The 27,438-nt window shown below is 37.2% G+C and overlaps 1 protein-coding gene across 1 annotated transcript in view; it reads left to right on the top strand.

The window, feature by feature from the left end:
• The window catches only part of LOC126188085 (integrin alpha-4-like), a 521,321-nt gene that overhangs the window by 103,968 nt on the left and 389,915 nt on the right, over positions 1 to 27,438 (top strand). Inside the window, exon 4 of the mRNA XM_049929540.1 lies at positions 8,376 to 8,499. Within this exon, the coding sequence (XP_049785497.1) occupies positions 8,376 to 8,499 (124 nt within the window). The remainder of the gene's footprint in view (positions 1 to 8,375; positions 8,500 to 27,438) is intronic.

Genomic DNA, 27,438 nt, shown 5'->3' with positions numbered 1-27,438 from the left:
TTAAGTCGCATAGTGCTTAGAGCCATTTGAACCATACCATTTTAGAAAACATTATTGTTGAGAAATACAACTATCTCTTTACTTACACAAAGTGTTGTGTGCTGTTGACAAAGAATTTCAAATTGATTTCATATTTCTAGATTTCGAGAAGGCTTTTGACACTGTACCTCACTAGCACCTAGTAATCAAATAGTGTGCAAATGGAATGTCATCTCAGTTATGTGACTGGAGTCAAGATTTCCTGCCAGAAAGGTTACAACAGTCTATAGTAATTGATGGAAAGTCATAGTGTAAAACAGAAATTATTTCTGTTGTTCCCCAAGGTAGTGTTGCAGACTCTTTGTTGTTCCTTATCTATAGGACAAACTGAGCAGCCATCTTAGGTTGTTAGCAGATGATGCTGTCATTCATCATCTAGTAAACCCATCAGAAGATCAAAACAAACTGCAAAACGATTAATAAAAGATATCAATATTGTTGGAAAATTGGCAATTGACACTCAATAATGAAAAGTGTGAGGTGATCTGCTTGAGTGCTAAAGGAAATCCGTTAAACTTTGATTACATATTAAATCAGTCAAATATAAACACTGTAAATTCAACTAAATACCTAGGAATTACAATTATGAACAATTTAAATTGAAAAGAACACATAGATAATGTTGTGAGAAAGGTGAACCAAAGACTATGTTTTTTGGACAGTACACTTAGAAAATGAAACTGCCTACACTATGCTTGTCTGTCTGCTTTTGGAGTACTGCTCTGTGGTGTCAGATACTTAATGGATAATATTAACAGAATACATTGAGAAAGTTCAAAGAAGAGCAGTACATTTTGTATTATCGAGAAATACAGGAGATAGTGTTATGGACTTTCTTGTTGCATCATGTTATGGATTTTTTTGTTGTGTCAGGATCTTCTCATGAAATTTCAGTCACCACCTTCCTCCTCCAAATGGGAAAATATTTTGTTGGTGCCAACCTACATAAAGTGAAATGATCATCATAATAAAACAAAAGAAATGAGAGCTTGCTTGGAAAGATAAAGGCGTTTGTTTTTCTGTGTTGTGTTTGAGAAAGGAATGACAGAGAGTTATTGTGAAGGTGGTTTGATGAACTCTCTGTGATGCACTTAAGTGTGATTTCATACTACCCATGTAGATGTAGATGTAGATTATTGAAACTAAGGTGATGCTGACGTCTGAGACACCTGGCATCTGCCCAGCAAACTCTGCCATGTCAGAGCTAGAAATATGTATCAGTTACAAGGGCAGAGTGTCAACAAGAACTAACACTTCACACTACTGAGCACACATGTAAATACAGATGGAGTTGAATTGCCTGCTTAATCAAAGGGTTATTATTTATACGTATACCAAATATTGTAGCAAATTTAAATGTTCAATAAATAAGCAATTACTACCTCTCCTGACAGATCACCAACTTTCTTGTTCTGTGTCAACTACAGCTTTCTAAGTTCCAGTTTAGTCAGTGGCCCTTCCACAGCAGCACTAGTGGATCTTTGCATTCTGATTATGTTGTCAGGTCTTTTTCAAATGGAGCTACATTCTTTGGGGCATCATGACTGTTGCATAGACATTCATTTTCTTTGTATCAAAAGCCCCTATTATTAAGCTATATCTCAGGATTATGACAGGGCTTCATGCAAAGAATATTGATGATATGTCTACACTTTCATATTGTCGATATGGGATCACTATCCTTAACTTTGTAGGTGATCCCTGCCAAGTGACATAGGATTTGGTAAGAGCTGAAGTATCTGCAGAGCCTGGGATGTGGTAATCTCCATGGTCAGTCAAGGAGGACCCAGTGTTCTGATTTGCCATGATGGCGTTCAACACTGACTAAAGCTCTTTTTACAAATTGAACTTTCAAAATAGCCCTTAAGTCCCAAAGTTTACTATTTGGAAAATTGGACACTTGTGCCAAATCCTGCTGCATGACAGACAGTTTGTCTTCACTCAACATGTCAAGGTCACTTTATGATGTCCTTCTCACGTTCTGGCTCTTCCGACACCAACATTGCAGTAGAGACACTTCTGACTCCAGTACTGTGTGTGGGACAGTTTCTTCAATACAGCACCATCATTGTGATGGAGTAGTATTTTATTTACTGACCGGTGGCTCTGTATACCAATAAGTAAGACCAGTTATTGTGTCAGATAATAGCAACCACTGAGAGGCCTCTTCCCAGACTTGAAGACCAATGGCTGCAACTAGAGACAACACTTCCCTTTAGAGCTGGTAAGATCTAGCTGAACATTTGACTGGTAACTGGCCAGAAGCCTGCACTAGGCAAATACAGGATCCAAAATGATTCTGCCAACAGAGCCAGGAGTATTTATACTGCCTCGTGTGTCAGTGCATTGTTAATAGGAGTAATGTTCTTGCCAGATACTCAACAGTGGAAATGTCACTTTGTGCTACACTGTATAACACTACTTCAGCCACTGACAATACAATACAGTATTGTTGGTTTCTGGGGGCCTGATGAGAGTTTGTGTTAGCATTGTTGTATCATTCAGCTGCAGCATTTTGGCTGCAGTTGACATGCATTTTATTCAGCTAGTTGTGATGAGCTACTTGCAGCTTAAGCTATGCCATAAAGTGCAAATGGCAGCTAAAACTAGTTGGAAGTTTTGCATATTCAACAAAGTAGATAAAGAGGCTATCATGTTACATCTAAAAGCAGAACTCCAAACATTTACCTCTGTGGAGGAGCATACAGAAAAAATGTAGCTTAAGTCTGAAAGAATAGTTGACCATACACTGCCAATAATTGTACCTAGTGGAACAGTTCATGAAGGATAGGTCCCTCCAAGGTATATCATCACTGTAAAGTTATATCAGAAGAAACAGCAGTTTCTGTGTGACTGAGGTAAAACAAAGCATAATGCTGTAGATCAGAGAGAGGCAGAATGGAACACATTTGACTATCAAGAGGGCAGTTTGTGAAACCTTCAATGACTACAATGGCAGAATCTAGTTGAAAGCTCTCTCACACAACCCTAAGAAATTCTGGTCATGTGGAAAGGGTGTCAGTGGCACCAAATTAGTGTCCAGACTCTCATGGATAGCACAGGAATGGAATCTAAGCAAAACAAAGCAGAAATGCTGAACTGAATTTTCAAATGTTCCCTTTACTAAGACATATACATAAGTACTGTCCTAGTTTATGTCAACCATGACTGCAAAAATTATGAATATAGGTAATGATGTAAGTGCCATTGAGAAACAATGAGTTAAACAATAGAGTTAAACAAAGTTAAATAGAGTTAAACAAGTCTCTAAGGCCTGATGGCAGCATTATCTGATTTTATAAAGGATTTGCTATGCCCAGTGATTGGAAGAAACCACCAGTCATACTGCTCTTCAAGAAGTGTAGCAGAAGTGATACACAAAACTAATGTCTCATTGATATCCTTCTGTTGTAAAATTCTAGAACGTTTTCTGAACTCAAACATAATAAGGTATTTTGAATAGAATTATCTCTTCTGTGCCAATAAGCAATGATTCTGAAACACTGATCAACTGAAACACAACATACAGTTTTCTCTTGTGACATTTTGAAAACCACAGATCAAGGAAATCAGATGAATGTGATATTTCTGTACTTTCAAAAAGTACTTGACTCAGTGCTTCACCAATTTGTATTAACCAAGTTCAGTTACATGGGTAGCAAACAAAATTTGGACTAGTTTTGAGGATTCTTGGGAGGGACAATGCACCATATTGTCTTGGATGGAGAGTCATTGAAGAAGTATAAATAAATGCACACTTGCACCAGGGAAGTATGTTGGAGCCCTTTTTTTTATTCATGTTGTACGTCAGTGACCTGGCAGACAGTGTTAATAGTAACATTCGTAACACTAGTATACTGTGACATTACATATATCCACAGGAGAAGTATAAGCATAATAAACAACTGCAAAGCAAGAGAGTCCCAAAGACACAAATAAATGAAATCACATTCATCCTAAAGCCAATCACAGATCAAAATTACTTTACTTTGGACAACAACTTCTATTTGCAACAAAAGGGGTTCCCCTTCAGTGGAAATTTAACCAATATTTTCTTGGATCATACAGAGAACATACCATTCACCAACCTTGTTAAACACAGAGGGTACAAATAATACTGAAACGTGGCTGACACAGTCATCTACAGATGAAACTCAAAGTAGATGTAAGAGTTACACAATAACATCAACACAGTAACAGATGCACTTCACAATGAAAACTGAAGAAAACAAGAAATTAATAATGAGAAGTAACCAATAACATGAATTTCCCATCTACAGTAAACCTACATCCATCAGGTCTGTTATACATAACATATCCAACTCCACAACAATACATAAATGTGACAGTTTCACACACATGCACAAGATGTTAAACAAAACACTTCTCAAAGTCCAAAACTACACACAAAAACTAGAAATAATCAGACACCTTGCTGTTCAAAATGGCTACAAATTAGATAGTTTAAAGAAGTCCAACAACAAGGTAGAAATGAAAGGAAATGAAAGTGACCAACTAAAGAGTCTGAAAACAGAGGTACAACATGTAGATAATGAAGGAGGCAATACCACAACTGAAAAAAAGGAAAGCATAGTACACACTAAGCTATAATAATAAAATATATATTACTAACTGACTATCCTGGGCAAAGAAACGTTACCCAATTGCAGACTGTCTATGTAGGAGATTCCAGAGGCAACAAAAATTTGATTTTCACTATATCATATAAATAGTGAGATAATCTACCCATTAAGAGTTTAAGATATGGAAGAGCCATTGTAACTGACCATGCACAGATCCCTATACTACTTTTATCCAGTATTTGAGAATGAGAGCAGTTATTGATTTGTAACAAACTTAACACACAATTTTGAACCTTTAAGAACATCGCCCTCAGCCTGAAGAGAAAAAAGTTTATTACTTTCTACATTTTCACTGTTCACACAGTAAAACTGCCACATCAGACAAGACGTTTAATTTATTTCTTCTTTATGAACAAATATATTTGCAACACATTTTGCAGACATTACTCACATAACAGTACTGGAACTACCTGCAAGTTTGTATCATTGTATGACACGAGGTTCAGGATGTATGAAGTCATAAACATTAAAATGCATGAGAAACTAACATTTTCTTTAAATGGAGAGCACATTGCCTAGAATACACTCAATCAGTGTTTGATAATGAGAGCTATACAGAGACTTCCAATAAACTTTGACCATAGTTTCAACTCTTTCTAAACTGTTTCTCGTTTCCAAGTTTTATGTTAAATATTTAACACAATAACTAATTTGTAAAGTAGTTAGAAACTTGAAGTTGTTTTATACATAGGAGTTTGGTTCTTTACAGAATTGGGGGTGTCTACTTGTAGTACACAGAATTAGAAATATTATGAAGAAGCAAGGGATACCAGTGGCATACAGAACAAACAACACAACACAAAAAAGACTAAGTCACACAGCAGAACTTCAGACAAATTTAGCAGTGCAAGAATATGCCAACTAATGTGCAACTCCTGTCAATCCCAGTATAGAGGATAAACATGCAGGAATTTATGAAAAGCGAACTTATGTAAGGGACATAAATCTTCCCACTGCAGCTTTCAAAATTTCTTTGACAAACATCAACAGTAAGATGGCATAATATTTTAATTACTGCCAAAGTGAAAAGTTATGCCATTTCTGTGATTTTCACACCTCTGCAGCTGACATCCCATATGATGAAAAAAATTGGTAACAAACATAGAAATTATGCAATAACTTATTGTAGAAAGGTACTATAAAATTATTTTAATGTATAGCTAGAACCGTACAGGACAAATATAATATTTTTTTGTAGTGTTTTGCAACAATGATAATTCTGTGTTTTGCAATAAAATAACCCATGGATAATGGCTCTATTTTGCCTTAACTAATGTGGTGAATTAAATAAACAAGAAATGTTTGCATCAAGTCAGACCCACAATCCCATATTGAAACCAGGAGTGTAGTTTGAGAACAGGCTTGTTGGTGGTACCTCTGACACAGGTAAAAAAACTAGGTAAAATATGTAACGCTAAACCTGTCGTCTGACTCCAGGTGGAGTGTAGCATTTCATTTGCCATGATACTAGGAGAGGGAGGACAGAACGATCTATGACTTGAGTCTAGCATTCAACTGACTGGACCACCATGGCCTTCTTTGACACAGTAATACAAAAATAAATAAATAAATTTGTGAAAATGTTTATGATTTGTAGTGTATTTGTCAGGAGGAGGTATATCTTCTCTCTTCAATGTCAGTGTTCTAAAGCATCTTACTGCTGAATTTTCTACTCAGTGAATAGGGAGAGACTTCAGAGCCCACTAAATAGTCTGACCTCAATCTTCTTATATAGTTGTTATAACAATATATAAAACCACATGTTTATGAAACCACAGCAGATACTGATATGGAATTATTTGTTAGGTTTGTAACATTTTGTGATGAGACTCAGAACACATAAAACAAGGCCAGGTATACACTCGCACACACACACATATCCATCCGCACATACACAAACACAAGCAGAGACATTTGTAAAGGCAAAGAGTTTGGGTCAAACTCTTTGCCTTTACAAATGTCTGCTTGTGTTTGTGTATGTTTGGATGGATATGTGTGTGTGTGCGAGTGTATACCTGTCCTTTTTTCCCCTTAGGTAAGTCTTTCCGCTCCCAGGATTGGAATGACTTCTTACCCTCTCCCTTAAAACCCACATCCTTTCACCTTTCCCTCTCCTTCCCTCTTTCCCGACATAGCAATCAGGGGTTGCGAAAGCTCAAATTTTGTGTGTATGTTTGCGTTTGTTTGTGTGTCTATCGACCTGCCAGCACTTTTGTTTGGTAAGTCTCATCATCTTTGTTTTTATTACTTTGTGTGAATAAAGGGGCAGGTGTGTTTCACAAGACTAATAATTTCCTAGTCTATGCTATCCATGTGCCAATAGATAACTTTCTTTGAGGTGTTTCATCATATTTGAATATAGCATGTATTCCAAAATCTTCCTTCAAATTTATGTCAGTGATATGTGGCCGTAATTCAACAGATTGCTTCTGTTTTCTTTTTTGGGTATTGGTGTGACCTGCTTTGCCACGGGTGCTAACAGCGGTTCCCATCAGATCACTGAAGTTAAGTGCTATCAGGCTGGGCTAGCACTGAGAGGGGTGACCATCCAGTCTGCCGAGCACTGTTGTCAAGTGAGGCACACTTAGCCCTTGTGACGCGAACTAAGAAGCTACTCGATTGAAAAGTAATGGCTCCAGTCTCGTAAACTGGGATAGTGGTGTGCTGATCACGTGACTGTCCATATCCGTATCCAGTGATGCCTGTGGGCTGAGTATGACACAGTGGCTGGTCGGTACCGTTGGACCTTTGAAGGCCCGTTTGGATGGAGTTTAGATTAGTTTAGTTCATTGGTGTGACCTATGTAACTTTTCAGTCCTTAGATATGGAATTTTTGTCAAGTGATCAGTTGTATATGATTTTTAAATATGGAACTATTACATCACCATTCTCTGAAAGAAACCTAATTGGTATACAGTCTGGAAGACTTGCCTTTATTAAGTGAATTAAGATGTTCTGTTTTACTGAGGGCATCTGCTCCTAAGCTGCTCTTGTTGGCAGCTGGTCTTGATTTGTATCCTGGAATGTTTACTGATATTCTTTAGTGAAGTAATTTCAGAAAACTTTGCTTATTAACTCTGCTTTAGTGTTACTGTCATTGCTAAGATCTTTGTTATCAAACAGTGAAGGTATTGATTGTTTACTGCTACTGATGTACTTTACATATACCCAGAATTTATTTTGATTTTCCGCCACGCTTTGAGACAGTTTAATTGTGGAAACTATTACAAACATCTCCCATTGAAGTCTGTGCCAAATTTCGAGCTTCTGTAAAATGTCACCAATCTTGGATAAAAATACTTACTTTATGTTTGTTGTGCTACAATTATAAGATCTGTGAAATTAATGCCATATTTCCAGGATGAGGTGACAATCTACATCATTTGGCACTGATGCTCATAGTGGTCTAAATGACAATTATACTCCCTGCAACTACAATTTTGCAAATCCCAGTGCATAAGAATTTATTTATTCTTGTTTCATCTTAACAAGCATTCCAGTTGTAATAATGCAGTGGATTTTCATTAATAGTTGTGCAGTCACAGATGGAAAAATCGGCCATTTGGTGCAAAGGTCTGATCTTACTCAATGCAGATGAAATTTTGCAAATCCCAGTGTATAAGAATTTATTTATCCATGTTTCATATTAACAAGTGTTCAAATTGAAACAATCTCATGGATTTTCATTAATAGGTGTGCGGTCACAGGTGGAAAGATCAATCATTTCTCAAGGCTAACAAACAATTGTTTATGCCTGGGGTATGCTACTGGATGGAGTCCCCGTATGAGTCAGCTTCTAAACTTTTGCCACTTAAACGTGAGTACTTATTCAAAGATCTATCTCATTCTTTATACTGTGAATCTGCATAAGAAAAATGAGTGTAAGATTGCCAATAATGGACCAAGATAAATGAAATGCTTAGATTTATTTGTTGAATGCCAAACTTGAAGGTAAATGCAAATGTTTCCCTCTCTTTAATAGTAAAAGGCAGAGAAGTACACAGTAAGCCTTAAAACCAAAAAATTCCATATATATCATTCATTTGGAAGAATGTGAACCACTGATAATAACAATGTTATGAGAGTGTTGAGAGAGAAGACCAGGCAGATATTGTCTAAAAGAAAGATATGTAGTGGAAAGCAATGGTACCTTCCTTTTTCACAGAAGGATTGCACATTTATTTCCACATGAAGTTGTCCATTACCCCATTGAAAGATGCCAAGTACTCAGATACAGCACTATGCTAATAACAGTTATATTTTTTTTATATTAAACTGGCCTGCAGTTTACTATTTCACAATTTTTGTTAAGTATAGGAAATATTTTGTGAAAGAAAATATTAAAGTATTTTTTTTTCTATTTTCTTTTTTTCCCTTCAAATTATGACCATAGACTGCACAGTTCACTTTTCATCACGTATTATACTTGCTATTAAGGCATACACTGAAGTGACAAAAGTCAGGGGACAGTGATATTCAGCTATACATATGGTGGTAGTATCATGTACACAAGGTTTAAAAGGGCAGTGCATTGGCAGAGCTGTCATTTGTATTCAGGTGATTCACGTGAAAAATTGTCCAGCGCGATTATGGCTGCATGACAGGAGTTAGCAGACGTTGAAGGTTGGAATGGTAGTTGGAGCTAGAAATGAATGACATTCCATTTTGGAAATTGTTAAGGAATTCAATACTCTAAGAGCCACATTGTCAAGAGTGTGCCGCAAATACCAAATTTCAGGCATTATTCCTCACCAAGGACACTGCAGTGACTGACGACCTTCACTTAATTACCAAGAGGGGTGGTGTTTGCATGGAATTGTTAGTGCTATCAGACAAGCAACACTGTCTGAAATAACTGCAGAAATCAGTGTGTGACACATGACAAATGGATCCGTTAGGACAGTGCAGTGAAATTTGGCATTAATGGCCTTGGCAGCAGACGATGAATGTGTGTCTTTGCTAACAGCATGACATCGTTTGCAGCACCTATCCTGGGCTCATGACCATATCAGTTGGACCCTGGACTATTGGAAAACTGTGGCCTGGCCAGATGAGTCCCAATTTGAGCTGGTAAAAGGAGATGGTAGGGTTCAACTGTGTTCCTGACCCCATGAAGCCATCGACCCAAGTTCTCAACAAAGCACTGTGCAAACTGCTGGTGGCTCCATAATGATGTGGGCTGAGTTTACATGAAATGGACTGGGTCCTCTGGTCCAATTGAACCAATCATTGAATAGAAATGGTTATGTTCAGCCCCTTGGAAACCATTTTCAGCCATTCATTGACTTCATATTCCCATGCATGTCACCAGACCACCATTGTTTGCAATTGGTTTGAAAGGTATTCTGGACAATTTGTGTGAATGATCTGGTCACCCACAACACAGACATAAATCTCAATGACCATTTCATGCACAAAATCATGCACTGGCAACACTTTTGCAGTTATGGGCATCTATAGAGGAAGCATGGATCAGTATTTCTGCAGGGGACTTCCAACGACTTGTTGAGTCCATGGCACATTGAACTGCTGCACTACTACAGTCAAAAAGAGATTCAACATGATACAGTATTAATAGATATCCCATGACTTCTGTCACCTGAGTGTGTAAGTTAAAGAACATATTCATACAGAAAGGTCAAAGAGTGCTTCTGTTTGAACAAATTCCTAAAGGAGAATCTGGTACAGGTTGTATTTCATATACTCCCACTGAATTTACATTTATGTAATCTGGTGAATCAGAGTTTTGTGTAGGAAAAGGTCACATGTGATACCATTTTGTTGTTTTCCTTTTGCCAATTATATAATTGTTTTATATTCTGTTGATAAAACATGTTTAAGATTGCTGGTGTTTTTCTTGCAGCATTTCTTAAATTAAGATTCTTTTCACCTATTTATGTCATTCTCCTGGATGACAAATGTATGTGTGACAAATTGTATTGTTCATATTGTGCACATCCAATAATTATTGTTAATGAGTCTAATGTAATATCCACATACCTAAACATCTATCAGAATGGATTATGGACATTTTGCAAAAATCTTTTTGTAAGATTAACTGCAGTTTCTCTCTATCCTGCCAGTGAATTGCCATTTGTGCCTTTATCTGACTGGTTAAGTAAATACGTTTTATTTTGTGAGAATAGTGTTCCTCACTGAACATGAGAGGCAGATGATATGGGTTTGCTTGGTATGGAGAGTAAAACAGATGGATAAAGCCTAGGAACAACGTAATAAAAATGTACAAAAACAAAACAGTGGCTTTATTGGAACATTAACAGGCACAACAAAAATGCAGAATGTATTTATGAGAGTAACCTGCCACAAAAATTTCTGTGAACAAAAACTCTCTATTGAGTTGGTGGGGTAATCCCACCACTCATGAAGGCATAATGAGCACACATGAAGACACCACCATCCAAGTGTGGTGGAATCAGTTTATACAATTTTGTAAGACAGAAAGTTAAACATCATTAACATTCTTGGGGTATGGTGAGCACTACTCAAACATTGTGGTCAAGGAAATACACAAATACAGATAAATGAACTTGGAGGTACCATGTGTATCTGCTCTAACACAGTGATTGTGAAGCAAAATATAAAATAGAAGTAAACTAAGTAGAGGTATCATGAGCGAAGCTAATCTAACACAATGATCAAATCAAAATGCAATATACAAATAAATGAACTTGAGGTACTGTGAGTAAAGGTAATCTGACACAGTGATAAGACAAATACAAAATACAAACAAACATATTTGAGGTACTGTAGGTGAAGGTAATCTAACACACTTGAGTATTTCAATCTCTAATGGTCACATGTGTGGTGCCATAACAATTTGTGTATAGTTCACAAAAAAGAGTTGGGATGTTGCCGGACACACTGTAATTTAATGAGCTCCTTGAAGTGGGCACTCCACATTTGGGACAAGTGGACACTCCATATTCAGGACACAAGGCTACAAAGCAGGTGCTGAATAATGTTGCCCTGCAGTGTGGTATCAGTCTCACCTACTAATTCTCCCTGAGCATTGTGGGAGGCTGAAATGCTGCTCACTTTATAGACACACAAAAATGACTCATCATTGGTGTCTTCACCGGTTGTGCACCTATCTGTAGCAAGCTGTTTAATTGTGATAATGAAAGGGGTAACTTGAGCATAAACTTAATACCACAGGAACACTAAATCACTGCACTCATCATGTGGACAGCTCAGTGTTGGTGCAGGAAATTCCGGAAGTTGGGGACACTACCTTTAGCATGCTTTAGGGAAACCCCCATACACTGTTACAAAGAGGTGCATAACAGAGAAACCTCTTGTCCTTGGATGTCTACAGTTCATAATGTGGTTTTCTGCTAGGTGATGCTTTGTCTGTTATAGCATGATATCATTGGCTAGAGCAGACAGGCGGCAGCACGAATGGTGTAATGGGACACCCTCTGCTAACATCACCTTTTTTTTTTTTTCTTTTTTTTTTTTTTTTTTTAAGTAGAGATAGTCGATACCAGGAATATTTTCGAATCTTGTATAGGTGAACATTACCTAAGCTGTTTAACTAAATGAATTGCATTTGATTTCAGGCTGAAATGGACGAAAAGAAAATAATTTGTTAAAATCGATATGTGCTGGCTCCATGTGTGCAGTTGAAATTGCTCTTCTTTTAGAAATATTTGAAATTATGAAATATCTGGCATACTTAAAATTACTATTATTAATTGCACAATATAATGATAATTATTAAATTTATTTCTGGATTCATTTAAAAAATAATGATATAACTTGGTGAAGATTCTTCTTTTGTCAAGAAAGTTCGTAAACTCTTTGGAATACTATTAGTGTCACAAAATGTTAGGACTAGTGAGCATGTCTCTGATGGAATTGGACATGTTTTTAATTTGGACAATAACAATATAATTGTTGCTTCTTTTGAAAGTGGAGATTGTAAAGTCAGTGTGATATAGAAGAGTGTGACATAATAGAAAAAAAGAAAAGAGGTACAATCAGAAATCATGCAACAGGCATTCTTAATATTTATCTAGTCACCTGGTACCCACAAAGTAAAACATTCCAGCCTCAAGAATGTACTCCTAGACATACTGCAGCCAACAACAAGAAAATGTAGATAAGTAAAAAAAGTATTTTGTATATCTTACGCCTCTCAAAGCTTTTGAAACTAATTAAGAGATTGAAAATTTTCTGATGCTGTGAGGGAGGGTAAGATTACAGTGGGTAATAAATGCATTGCCACAGTTTCTATGCGCAAGTGTTTATATGACATCACTGACTTCAGTTACTCATGTTCAGTCCTGCATTCATGTCCCCCCCACCCCCCAAGCCCCTAACCCCACACCCACACCTTGCCATACATGAGGCCACTTGCAATCCATGCAGACTTCTGAAATGACATCAATTGTGCAGTTTTCTTTGTGTTATTATTCATTATATTGACTATATCACCAGCAAAAACAGCATGATAAGACATAACATGCAAAAAATTGTGCTCCTGTATAACTGCAAGTGTGCATGGGTTTCAGGTGAAGGGAAGCAGAGACTATTAGAATAAGCATTACAAAACTAATAAAAGATATCAATTGACTGTGAAATTAAAACAAAATAAAAGTGAAAATGAAGGAGTCTGTTCTAAAGTGCACATCTGTGAAATCAAAATCTTCTTTTGAGTAACATCCAATATTAGATCTACATTTACATATACATATATTCTCTGCAAATGATTGTGAACTGTATGTAAATCGGTTCTTCCTACTGTACCATGTATTATGGTTTGCACCATTCACTTTGTGCTTAGAGAAGTGACTGCTCAAAAGCCTCTGTGCATAATTTAATTAATGTAATCTTGTCTGTATGGTCCCTTTTGGAGCAATAAATTAGTTGCTGTAATATACAAGGTGTAAATTTTAAGTTGACAAACCAGGAGAACTCGAAAAATAAGCTTCACACAAAAAAAGTGTAGAATCCGAATTTGATTGTTTTAGAGGGGGGCATTTCCTGGTGCTAAAATTACTCTGCCATCCCAGCCCCTTGGGGGTATGGCAGGCAGTAGCTTTAAACTTTCAAATGGGAATGTAGGTAGTTTTTTGTGTAGAATCTGATTCTGCAATAAAAAATGAGAGTTCCCATTTGAAATTTTAAAATTGCCTCCCACCCCACCCTCAGGGGGCTGAGGTGGCGGGCTAGTTTTAGCACCAGCAGATGTCCCTCTCGAAAATAATCAAATTTGGATTCTACAGATTTTTTTGTGTGAAGCTTGTTTTTTGAGTTATTCTGGTTTGTCAACTTAAAATTTACACTCTGTATTTGTAGATGCCTCACTTAATGCTGTCTCTTGAAACAGAATAAGTACTGTTTTGCAGGATAGGTGACAGCCATCTTTAATTGTCTGTCAGTTCATATTTTCAACACTTTCTTCCTCTCGTATGAGTTAAACAAACATATGACAGTACAGTAAGCCATTCACTCAGGAGCTCAGATTGTCAGCACACCTTATGATGGCGACATGTCTGGTCACTGAAATATTGTGCCTCTTGGACACTGTGAACTGGCAGTACACTCATGGTCTGTTCAATCAACAAATAGACCAGGAGAAATTGAAGAATCACATCATACACCTTCATGGGGAGGAGATGTGTTGCAACATGAAGAAATTCAACAAGCAACACCACTCTAAGTGCTCTTGCATTTCTGGAGAGACATTGTGCCTACCATGTTGTGCAAATGTTTGCTTAGGTTCCACATGACATTGATTCTACAGAAGCCAGGAGCATTAGCAAGTAGGACAGCCTTGCATTGGTATGCTGAAGCCTTGAATACAGCTCCCAGTAACTATTTAGACTAAATTTACAACCAGCCAGTCCTTTTAATTCCTGGACCAGAGACAGGATTGAGGGTGTTGCCTGGGTGGCACCCAATTTCACCCATAGGAAGGCCACAGGTTGCCATACATCAAAATTCTCACATCTCTCTGACACTGGAGGCTTCATGCAACATGGTCATCAATCTGACGGACATGGAGCTGAGTGGCAAAGCAGTTTCAGCTCTGGAAAAGGGACTTAACTTTGCTCCAACCCCCAAATTCTCCCAGTCACAGACACAGTCAGCACAGTTGAACAGGTTGTTGTCCAGGCACTACCTGAAGCAGCAGAAGAAGTACACCATGAAACGTGCTGTGCTCTGACAAGAACCAACCCTATTATGTCGAACATTATCAGCAGAGAGAGGGCAGCTCTTCAGGACCTCAGAAAGTGCCCTGAGATAGTTGTTTTAACTGCTGCCAAAGACAGCACTGCTGTTGTTGTTTCCCACAAAGACTACATTGAAAAGATGCAGAGCCTGTTAGATGATGACCCCTGAAGTAAGATCAACACTGATTCCACAAAGAAGGTGGAGAATAAGACTGAGGCAGATTTACTACAGGGGGTTGCCAAGAAACTATTTCCTCAAGGACCTATACCACCAAGACTTGCGCCCCATTGTCAGCAATATTTGGTTCTTACATATTTGCAGGCAAGAGATACCAAGCCCATATGTGGCTAAATGCCTTAATCACATCTGCAATTCTGAGTATTTTGCAAAACGCCTCAACAACTTCAGGGTGAAAGACTCAGAGAGCCTGGTGCATTTTGACATCATTTTATTAGTCACTAGGGTGACTCTTTGGGGCTCACTCGAACTTATTGGTCAGAAATTTGATGTGAAGACCACCACCCTTTTCAGGCATGTCCTGTTGTCCATATATTTTGTGTTTTTCAGAGAATACTTTGAACAACAGAAGAAGTTACAATGGGCAGCATACTCTTGTCTTTGGTCACAACCCTGATGTATGAGACATTGATGTATGAGAAAGACTTTTTACATGGAATACACAGTTGATATTTAGATATAACACATACAATTCTAGCACTTTTGTACATATTATTTATTTAGATCATAGCAACAGTCAGATAAAAATTACTATTGGCACAGAGTACATAAATACAATTGTTTAGTATGAAGCTGTTCCAGGTATTCTTTCACACCATAATAGCAGTTGGTCATTAAAAATTTGAATACTGCTTCTTTAAATGAAGACAATTTTTTTATTTCTTTTATTTTTACCGGTAGTTTCTTATACAATCTGCTTCCTTGTATGTTTGTTTGTTTCTGCGCCAAAGCCTTGTTAACTCTTTTTATATGAATGTCATTGCACTTTCTTGTGTTGTAAGTATGTAGATCCGAGTTGGATTGGAAATTGTTAATATTTCGCTTTTCTGTATATAGAGGCATGGTAGGGGTAGAATATTCAGCTGTTTAAATAATTGCTTTGAAGGAGTTAGCCTTGAACTGTTGGTAATTATTCTAACAGCTCGTTTTTGTAGAGTGAAGATGGTTTTGAGATTTTTCTTACTATGATTCCAGAAGGTGAAGCCATAGGTAATAGCAGAATGTATATAAGCAAAGTAAACAGCTCTGTTACATTCCCTACTGCATACAAAGCTAATAACATATAAAGCAAAACAAGCAGAGCTTAACTTATGCGAGAGATACAGGATATGGGATTTCCAGTCTAAATTTTCATCTATATGTACACCTAAGAATTTTGTGGTAGCAACTCTCACAATTTCTTTATTTTGTATTCTGAGATCTAGATCAGAGTGTGACTTTGTTTTCCTGTGATGGATATAATTAGTTTTAGAGATATTTATGGTTAATTTGTTCACTTCAAACCAATTTTGCAAATATTCTATAACTCTGGTTGCAGATGTTGGCAATACCCAGTTTATGTCAGTTACTACAATGTTTGTGTCATCTGCAAACAGGGTTATATGAGTACCATTTACTGGAATCTTGATATCATTTATGTAAAGAAGAAATAGGAGAGATCCTAGAACACTCCCCTGTGGTACCCCAATTGGCACAGTCTGAATATCCGATCTGTAAACAATACTTTGGTTTTTACTGTTTGTTGTTGAAATTTCTACTACCTGTTTCCTATTATGGAGATATGACTGAAACCACTTTTTAGCTACTCCTCGTATACCAACATATTCTAATTTGTCTAGCAGGATATCATGTTGGACAGTATCAAATGCCTTTGAGAGGTCCAAATTTATTCCTATTGTACTGTTGTTCTTATATAGCCCCATTACAATATTTTCAATGAATTAGGTGATGGCTGACTCTGTACTCATTCCTTTGCGAAAGCTGTGTTGGTTTACAGACAAGAGATTGAATTTCTCAAGGTAATTTGTAATTCTGTTTTTCATGACTGTCTCTATTACTTTTGAAAATACCGATAATAAAGCTATTGGTCTATAGTTTCCCACTTCATGTATATTGCCCTTTTTATACAATGGTTTTACTTTTGCAATTTTTAATCGTTGTGGAAAGACACCTTCTGAAAGTGATATGTTTATGATGTGTGAGAGTGGGTCTGATATGACACTAGCACATCTCATCATGACTGAGCAAGGTATCTCGTCAATCCCTGAGGACATTTTATTCTTCATTGTTTTTATTATTCGATTAACTTCCAATTTATTCGTGGGAGGTAGCAATAATGAATTAAAACTTTGTTCTTCTGGGATTGATGTTCTACTAATCTTAGAACAATTTTTACTCAGATTGATTGGACTATTTATGAAGTAGTCATTAATGTAATTTGCTAAAGTAAGATTGCTGTCTAGCACACCTTGATCATCTTTTAAAACAAAGTCATCTGGATTTCTGACATTTTTGCTTGGGCCTATTTCTTTTTTTACTACATTCCATATAGCTTTCGATTTGTTTGCTGACCCAGCAATTACACTGTCATTGTGCTTTGTCTTGGCTTTTTTGATCACCTTCCTGTAAATTTTCATGTATGTCTTAACATAATCTGTGAAGTGTTCATCTTTGTTATCTTTTTTGAGTTGACTGATATGTTTTAGTGTTTGACTAGATACTCTAATAGCAGGTGTTATCCACTGGCTTGTGTTCCTAGGCATGACATTGATCTTTGTGAGCTTTTTTGGGAAATACATCTCAAATAGGGACATGAATGTACTAGAAAAAGCATTGAAAGATTCCTCAGTTGTTGTTTGTGCAAAGACATCTTCCCAGGTTTCATTAGCTAATAACTGGATGAAAGTATTCACTTTTTCTGTATAGAAGTGCCTTTTGTATCCCCACTTATATTTTACTGCCTTGGGGATAGAGTAATTTATGTATGTTAATAGTGTATTGTGATCTGAAAGACCTAAGTTTACATTTAGTGGCTCAGTGATACCATTCTCCATATTTGTGAAAATATTGTCTAAGAGAGAAGATGACAGTTCTGTTATTCTGGTGGCATCTGTAAAGAGTGGTTTCATGTGGAAGCTGCTGAGTATACTCAAAAGCTGTCTTTTTTCATCACTTTCAATTAACAGGTTAATATTAAAATCTCCACATAAAAATAATTTCACTTCATTACTATAAAAAGTGTTTAATGCTGCTTCTATTTTTTTGAAGAATATGTTTTGTCTCCCAGCGGAGATCTATATATTGTAACAACAACTAGTTTTTCACTCTTCTCCTCAGTTTTTAACTCTATGGCACATGATTCAAAATGTTTTTCTATATTTAGATGGTCCAATTCTGTTTTCACTTTGAACTGCAGTCCTACTTTAGAGTAAATGCATACCCCACCATTTTTAAAAACACTTTGGCAATAATGTGATGCTAAATTAAACTTACTTATATTTATGAGACTTAATTCACTAGCCTTGCACCAGTGTTCAGATAAACAAATACAAGAGACATCAGCAAGATTATTTAAAGCTACTTCTAGATCTAGTACTTTGTTTCTGAGGCATTGAATATTCTGACACATTATCCTGACTGTTTTGCAAGTATTTTTTCTTTTGTCATTATCTGGTAATGTGCTGCTTTTTCCATAGTAGTTGTGACTTATCTGCAAGTTTTCTTGCTGATTTGTCACAATCTTTTCCTTTTCTTTGTCTGAAGCCATAAAAAATCCTTATTTAATGATGTAGATGTACCTTGTCTTTGACTCCTCCTTAGGCAGTGTTGTGTTGCTGCAACTGTTGTTGATGGTTTTGTTGTTGCTGCTACTGTTGTTGTTGGTTCAGTTGCTGCTGCTGTTGTTGCTGCTGCTATTTCTGTGGCTGGAGGTGGTGGTGGTGGTAGTGGTAGTGGTTGTGGTGGTGGTGCTGACAGGATTCTGCACTGTCTGAGAATCACATGATGGAGTTCTAATAAACCATGATCTTGGCTCAGATTTCCAAATATTGGGACAGAGTTTTTAGAGAAGCCATAGAAATTCACACCAGGGATGATCTCATCAACTTAAATTGTGTCTATAATCTTAACAAGGCTTGGGAACCAGCACTGAGTTTAGTTAAGAAGACTCTTAGCAGACAAAATGTTCTGGCAACCAGGGCAGACAGAGCAACTACATAAATGCTATCCTATTGCAGATGCTGACGATGATATGTGGTGATAGGTGCAGACTGCAAATGGAATGGCTCATGGGGATAGGGGATATAAGATGGCACATGCCCTCAGCAGCTCAGTTAATCTGACAATGACAATACCTGGTCACCAAAATATTGTGCCTGTTGGACACTATGAACCAGCAGTACAACAGTGGACAGTTCCTTCAACAAATTCACTGGGAGAAACCAAAGAATCACAAACCTGTGATAATCTCTGCTAGCCTTCTTCATATGTATATATTCAATATCTTCTGTTACTGCAATTTGGTATGGGTTTCAGACACTTTAGCAATACTGTAGGATCATTTGCATGAGTGTTAGCATTTTGTGAAAAGTGCAGTTTTACATTTCTGAACATTTAAAGCATGTTGCTAATATCTGCATCACTTTGAAATATTCTGAAGATCTGAATGGATATTTTTGCAACTTTTTTCAGACGGTACTTCATTATAGACAACTACACCATCTCATGCAAGACTGAGGTTACTAATAATATTGACTACCAGGTCAATAATATACAGTGTGAAAAGTATGGGTTCAAATAAATCTCTCTGCTCACAACTGAAATTACTTTCATTTCTGTTGATGACTCTCCATCCATGATAACTACACTGTGTTGTTCCTACCAAGAAATCCACAAACCAGTCACAAATTTTGTTTTTGTTTTCATACCCCACATGATCATACTTTCAGTAATAAGTTTTGCTGTGGTATTGAGTAAAATGGATGCATGGTTTTAAGGGTGTCATATGAGAAAATATGGATAGGATTATGCATAACTGTTATTTTTGGCATCCATGCTTGTAACATTCTTGGCAAGCTGCCTACTACACTGTTGAAACATTCTGCTTAAGTCTGTCCTGCTCCTCAATGACAGATTTAGGTCATACAAGGTGCAATGATGTGCTACAAGCGTCAACTGATACCAAGCATGCCCACTCCTGTTCATGTCAGCAGATATCACAAACCATGTCATTCATTTGATTCCACCTCCTGGAGGAAAGTGTTAGTAACATGGATACAGAGTGCTTGTGCATTATCATCTTGAAAGTTGAACCCATTGGTGAAATGTTGATTGCAGAGGTGATCAGAAGTCTTGTTACTGCAAGGCCCTCAAATTACCATTCATTGCTAAGAGAGGTGTGCAACATATGCACATGGTATGAGCCTAATTTATGATTGATCCACCTCCCTGCTAATATATGGGTTTGCATTTCTGAGATGTATATTAATTTCTGGTTGACTCCACATACTTCTAAGCTTATCATGGGGCTGATGGCTTTGTACTGTTCTTCATAATGGCCATATAGAGACTACATTGATTGTGTCAAGATTGTTGCATACTGTTTGACTCAACACAGTGCTTCCAACTGCATCAAAATACAGAGCATGCTTTTTCTTCAAAGTACTTACAAGTCACAAATTGTAATGTAGTAGTCACCAGCTGGTGACATTGACCACAGACAAATGTTATGATGTTGATCTCCAGTGTCTTGTGTCACACAATAGCAGTTGAACATTTAAATGTTGATGCTACGGTGTAGGCCAATTCAGTTGGCAATTTCGTATACAGAAGACCCTTCTGCCATAAAGTGAGAGCATGTGTGTGGTCTGATGTTGAAGTTAGCCTTTGAGGCACATTGACAGACTGAAGAATGTTCACAAGTTGCATTGTTCCATTCATGATTAGTTTATTTATTTATTTCCTGTCCAAACAACTATCTCTTCAGTCTTTGGCCATTGTTGTTGCCTTAATTTATATATCCGATGAGGTGTATGGTTGTATTTATTGTTATTTATTGTACTTCTCTTATCAGTAAAGGACAAATGCATACATTAATGTGGAAGTGAAGATCAGTGATAATCTATTTTATATTACAAAAACAATTGTACTTCTCTGATTGCTAAAGGAAAAATACATAAATTGATGTAGAAGTGAGACTTCTATTTTGTATTACAAAGACAAGCTCATGGCCTTAATACTAACAGTTTCACAAGTTGACATTACAGTATGAAATCTGCTGTGGAATACAAGCATTCCTGACTAATAAATGCTTTAGTTTATTCTTGAAAGTATTTAAATTAGCTGTCTTAAAATCATATGGTGATCTATTCTAAAAAATTCTCCCTTTGTATGTAGACTGGCCTGGAACCTTGTTATTACTCTTAATTCTGTCAAATTTTACCCCTCTCCATTTGTTGCAGTTATGCACACTATTGTTCATAACATTATGTTTTGGATTTAGATTCACAAATATGATAGCTTGCATGATGTACGGAGAACAAAAGGTTAATATTTTATATCTTCTGAAAATGTTTCTACAGACTCTCTCTTGATTACCTTAACTACCAGTCTTACAATCCTCCCTGTTGACTAAAAAACCTTTGTCTGCATAGACTGCTGGTGCCGCACCCTGGATTTTGATACCATTATTACCTTAAATATACATTCTAAATTACACAAAAGCTATTCAGGAGCCCTACCTGAGACAATGATGTCATCCAAGTAGTCTACAGCGTTAGCTGGTTTCTTAATTAATTATTCAAAATATTATTGGAACAAACTTAATCTAATGGCAATTGCAAATGAGAGTCTTTTGTATTGATAAACCCCAAATGGATTATTTGAGACCAAGAATCTTTATGTTTCTACATCTAGGGGTATTTGTGAGAAAGCCTCTTTCAAATCTCTTTTTGCAGAATATACGCTGTTTGCTAATTTAGACATTAATCCTTCCAGTTTTGGAATTGGATGTGGATTAGTTATAGATTTTGTATTAAATGTCACATTAAAATCTCCAAAAACACTGAATAAACCATTAGTTTTTGTACCACAACAATTGGTGGTGCCAAACGGCTACTGGTAATTGGTTTGTGACAGTTATCGGCTGCAAGAGTCAACCTTGCTTGTGAAATTTTATTGATCTGCTTATGTTTTTCCTGAATATCACTTGCATTATTTTTATTATAAATCACTTTTGAGTGCCTTAATGTCTTGTTACAGTGCAGAATTTGCTTTGTGTTGCAGACCTCAGGTTTATGACCTATCTTTTTGTGATTTTCTGAAGAACAGTCTTTATACATGTAATTAATACAACATTATGCATAAGAACATAATTCTCCTTTGTGGGGTCAGTTTATGAGCTGCTGTTGCCTATTTATGTCCTCTAAGACCCTACTGTGCAACCTGTTGATGCACTGCATATGCACTAGCATCTTTGAACTGGAGAGTGTCAGCTGAGACAAGTTTCTGTTCAGGCAACCATATTAAAGGCAAACATTGCTCCAATGATGGGTTAATCAAATTAAGAAGGTCTTTCTTTAATTTGTTATTGGGCAAGTGAATAATGAACATGTCACCAATGAGAGACTCAGCTTAAGAGTTTTCACACTTCTGATTCTTGGAGGGAAATTTGAAATCTCTAGTGAACTCCTGTGCTTATGCTATCCACTCTTTGTAAACGTGACTGGATGTTTATAAAACACCAGAAAAATTCATGACTGGTTGCTGGTACATGCACTTGAGCTTTAAAATAACTTTCTAGCTTATCCTTAATCTTTGAATATGGTTTCGTTTCTGCATCTACTTCAGATCATAGATTTTGAACCAATTTAAAAGTTTCTGTGCCAATATTAGGAAGAAGAAAAGTTTTTAGTTCAGTATCAACTGATAATTTGTGATGAAATGTTGCTCCAAACTTGACTAATAGCTTGGCTAGGATTCTATATTCTGCTCAAAAGCCAGTGATAATGGTGACAGCATCTTGAAATTTCCTGGATGATTGTTCCTCTCTGCTTCTAATTTTAAAAACCAAGCCACCAAACTTTCTTGAATTGTAGAAAGTTTTTGTAGCAATACTAGCATTGGCTGCAGTATGCCTGGATAATCCAATTTTTAAAAATAAAATTTTGGACAATATTCACACATCAAAAAAAGTTTTTCATCATCTCGGTTCCGAGAGTTCAGGAAACTGCACAGAAATTTGGAATAGAGATCAACATAAACTTCATTTCCGCCCTTTTTATTGCTAATGAAAACCACACATTGCATGTTGTACCACTATACAGCGTGACCTTCAGAGATGGTGGTCCAGATTGCTCTACACACCGGTACCTCTAATACCCAGTAGCACGTCTTATTTCATTGCTGCATGCCTGTATTTGTTGTGACACACCATCCACAAGTTCATCAAGGCACTGTTGATTCAGATTATCCCACTCCTCAATGGTAATTTGGCTTAGATCCCTCAGGGTGGATGGTGAGTCACATCATCCATAAACAGCTCTTTTCAATCTATCCCAGGCATGTTCGAAAGGTTTCATGCCTGTAGAACATGCTGGCCAGTCTAGTTGAGCGATGTTTTTATGCTGAAGGAAGCCATTCACAAGATGTGCACGAAGGGGGTGCAAATTATTGTCCATGAAGATGAATGCTTCACCAATGAGCTGCCAATTTGGTTGCACTACCGGTTGGAGGATGTCATTCACATATCGTACAGCTAATATGGCGCCTTCCACAACCACCAGCGGCATATGTCAGTCCAACATAATGCCACCCCAAAACAGCAGGGCGCTTCCACTTTGCTGCATTCACTGGACAGTGTGTCTAAGGCATTCAGCCTGACCGGGTTGCCTCTTAACACGTCTCCGACGATTGTCTGGTTGAAGGCATATTGACACTCATTGGTGAAGAGAACGTGATGCCAATCCTGAGCGGTCCATTTGGCATGTTGTTGGGCAGATCTTTACTGCACTGCATTGTTGCAAAGATGGACCTCGCCATGGACATCAAGATTGAAGTTGCACATCATGCAGCCTATTGCACACAGTTTGAGTCATAACACAACGTCCTGTGGCTGCACAAAAAGCATTATTCAACATGGTGGCGTTGCATGCTAGGGTTCCTCTGAGCTATAATCTGTAGGTAGTGGTCATCCACTGCAGCAGTAGCCCTTGGGTGGCCTGAGTGAGGCATATCATCAACAGTTCCTGTCTCTCTGTATCTCCTCCATGTCCAAACAACATCGCTTTGGTTCACTCCGAGATGCCTGGACACTTCCCTTGTTGACAGCCCTTCCTGGCACAAAGTAACAATGTGTACTCAATCAAACCACAGTATTGACTGTCTAGGCATGGTTGAACTACAGACTGCATGAGCCATGTACCTCCTTCCTGGTGGAATGACTGGATATGATCAGCTGTCAGACCTCTAATAGACACTGGTCATGCATTGTTGTTTACATCTTTGGGTGGGTTTAGTGCAATCTCTGAACAGTCAATGATACTGTGTCTGTGATACAATATCCACAGTCAGCGTCTATCTTCAGGAGTTCTGGGAACTGCGGTGATGTAAGACTTTTAGATGTGTGTAGTAGCAGCCAAAACAGTATAGTCAGATGTCATACTATAGATTAGATTAGATTAATACTTGTTCCATAGATCATGAATACGACACTTCATAATGATGTGGAATGTGTCAGGTTAATAAAAGATATCTGTACAAGATATTACATTACACAAAATTTTGCATGACACTAATGTTTAAGTCTTTTTTTTCCCCTTAATTTATATTTAAAAATTCAGCCAATGAGTTGAAGGAGTTGTAATCTAGAAATTCTTTTAATTTATTTTTAACTGTTAGTTGGCTATCTGTCAGGCTTTTGATGCTGTTTGGTAGATGACCAAAGACTTTTGTGGCAGCATAATTTACCCCTTTCTGTGCCAAAGTCAGATTTAACCCTGCATAGTGAAGATCATCCTTTCTCCTGGTGTTATAGCTATGTACACTGCTATTACTTTTGAACTGGGTTGGATTATTAACAACAAATTTCATAAGTGAATATATATACTGTGAAGTTACTGTGAGGAACCCTAGTTCCTTAAATAGATGTCTGCAGGATGACTGTGGGTGGGCTTCAGCAATTATTCTGATTACACGTTTTTGAGCAATGAATACTTTTCTACTCAACGATGAATTACCCCAGAATATGATGTCATACGAAAGCAGTGAATGAAAGCAGGCATAGGAAGCTAATTTACTGAGATTCTTATCACCAAAATTTGCAATAACCCTAATAGCAAACATAGCTGAACTCAGACGTTTCAGCAGACCATCCATGTGTTGCTTCCAGTTCAACCTCTCATCAGTGGACATACCTAAAAAATTTGAAAATTCTACCTTAGCTACAGACTTCTGTTCAAAGTCTATATTTATTACTGGAGTTGTGCCATTTACTGTACGGAACTGTATATACTGTGTTTTATAAAAATTTAAAGAGAGTCCGTTTGCTGAGAACCACTTAATAATTTTGTGAAAAACATCATTTACAATTACATCACTTAGTTCTTGGTTTTTGGATGTTATTACTATACTTGCATTATCAGCAAAAAGAACTAACTTTGCATCTTCATCAGTGTGGAATGGTAAGTCATTAATGTATATCAAGAACAGTAAAGAACCTAAGACTGAACCCTGTGGGAACCTTGTACTTGATAGCCCCCAGTTTGAGGAATCAGCTGTTGTTTTAACATTACATGAACCACTTATTTCAACTTTCTGCATTCTTCCAGATAAGTATGAATTAAACCATTTGTGCACTGCCCCAATCAAACCATAATGATTTAGTTGTCAGAAAAGTTTCATTTTCATTCAACAGGTTTTTTCTGTTTTGTCCTCATTGACAGGGCTTTATATGTTCCTTTTCTCCTCATCATCAGGGTTTATAAGTTGTTCTCACAAAATACAGTTGGTGCCAACATATAAATGTGGCAGGAGGAAAACCACATTATGACCAAAACTGGATGCTGTAATGGAAGGTTCTTGCTTTCGTACAATAACTATATAGTCTCATCACAGGGCCAAAAATGTGTAGGCAACCTATGGAAAAACTGAATGCAGCACAAATTAGAAACAATCTGCAATAATTTAAGAGAAACTATACATTTTGAATCTTGAGTATAAAGATGATATGTGTCACTGGAGTTAAATGTTCACTTATACTTCACCAGCACCAGCTGTTTTCTACAGGAATGACAGCCTACTTGTTCACACCACATTTTCTGTGAAAACACAATCCCTTGTGCAGTCTTCAGGAATGGCCAACCAAATGATTGCTTGATCATCAGAATGACGTATAGCTCATAATAATTTGAAACAGTGCTGTTACCATGTACTCCAAACTTCTTGAATTCACTGGAGGAGAAGGAACGCTGAAAGACAATCTCCAGATTTGAAAAAAATCTGGAACCACATTCATCCTTACTAATGAATGAATGAGGGCAAAGGCCTCCTACAAGTAGGAGGGTACCACACTTAATGCACACTACACACTGAATTACATTTGATCACTTAGTCGTAGTTCTAGTTCTTTCCACTCTTTTCTGTTTCTGGCTATGCTGGTCCACTGTCTTCCTGCTTATTTTCTGAAAAAGTCCAACCATCTGCGCCTTGTTCTTTCTCAGAGTCTCTTGCTGATGTAGGTCCCATGTAGTAGCTCATGCTGTTCATCTGTCACCTTGCAGCCTCACCACATGGCCGCCCCTTTTCTGTTTGGTCTTCATAGCCTGTTATGCTATGTTTAGTGTTGCTAACATCATGTGTATCGAGGTGTTCGATATTCTTTCAGAGAGATGCCAAGGATCATCCTCCGCATTTTCCTGTGGCACCTGAGAACTACTAAACTACAGGAAAAGTGGGCATATTTTGAAAATAGTAGGAAGAAAAGTACTTCTTTTATTTATTGAGGTCTTCAGTGTGATAAAGTGGGTTTTATTTAGATGGAAATGTTTTATATAAACTGTAGTTTCTCAAATGTTAAGTCTGTTACTGTGAATTAACTGATGAAACTGACACACAATGCTGAACCACCAGCTGATGAGGAAAAAGAAGTACAAGGAGAGGGAAATTGAGATTCATAACAACCACTTAAACATCAGTAGCAGTTATTTACATTATGTAACAGGAGCTAGATTCAACCTCCAAGCCAGATGTGTTGGGAACTATTTAGATTCCATGAGCTGTACACTTTAGAAGAGACAATCTTGGGTCCAGACAAAGAAAAATGGAAGTGAGCAATTGAAGAGCAACTCAGAGCAGATCAAATGAATGAATCTTTGGTCATTGTGCCAAAAGAGACACAAAGACAGATTCAGAGTAGGTTTTCAAACTCAGAACATTGAAAACCAAAACTGGCCCATGATATGAAACTCAACTTTTGCTCAAGGTTTTACTCAGTGCTTAGGACTGGACTACAATAAAACTTTCTCACCATAATATATGACTCACT

The sequence above is a fragment of the Schistocerca cancellata genome, chromosome 5 (assembly GCF_023864275.1).
Source record: "Schistocerca cancellata isolate TAMUIC-IGC-003103 chromosome 5, iqSchCanc2.1, whole genome shotgun sequence".
NCBI lineage: Eukaryota > Metazoa > Arthropoda > Insecta > Orthoptera > Acrididae > Schistocerca > Schistocerca cancellata.
This window is presented reverse-complemented; position numbering and strand designations above follow the sequence as displayed.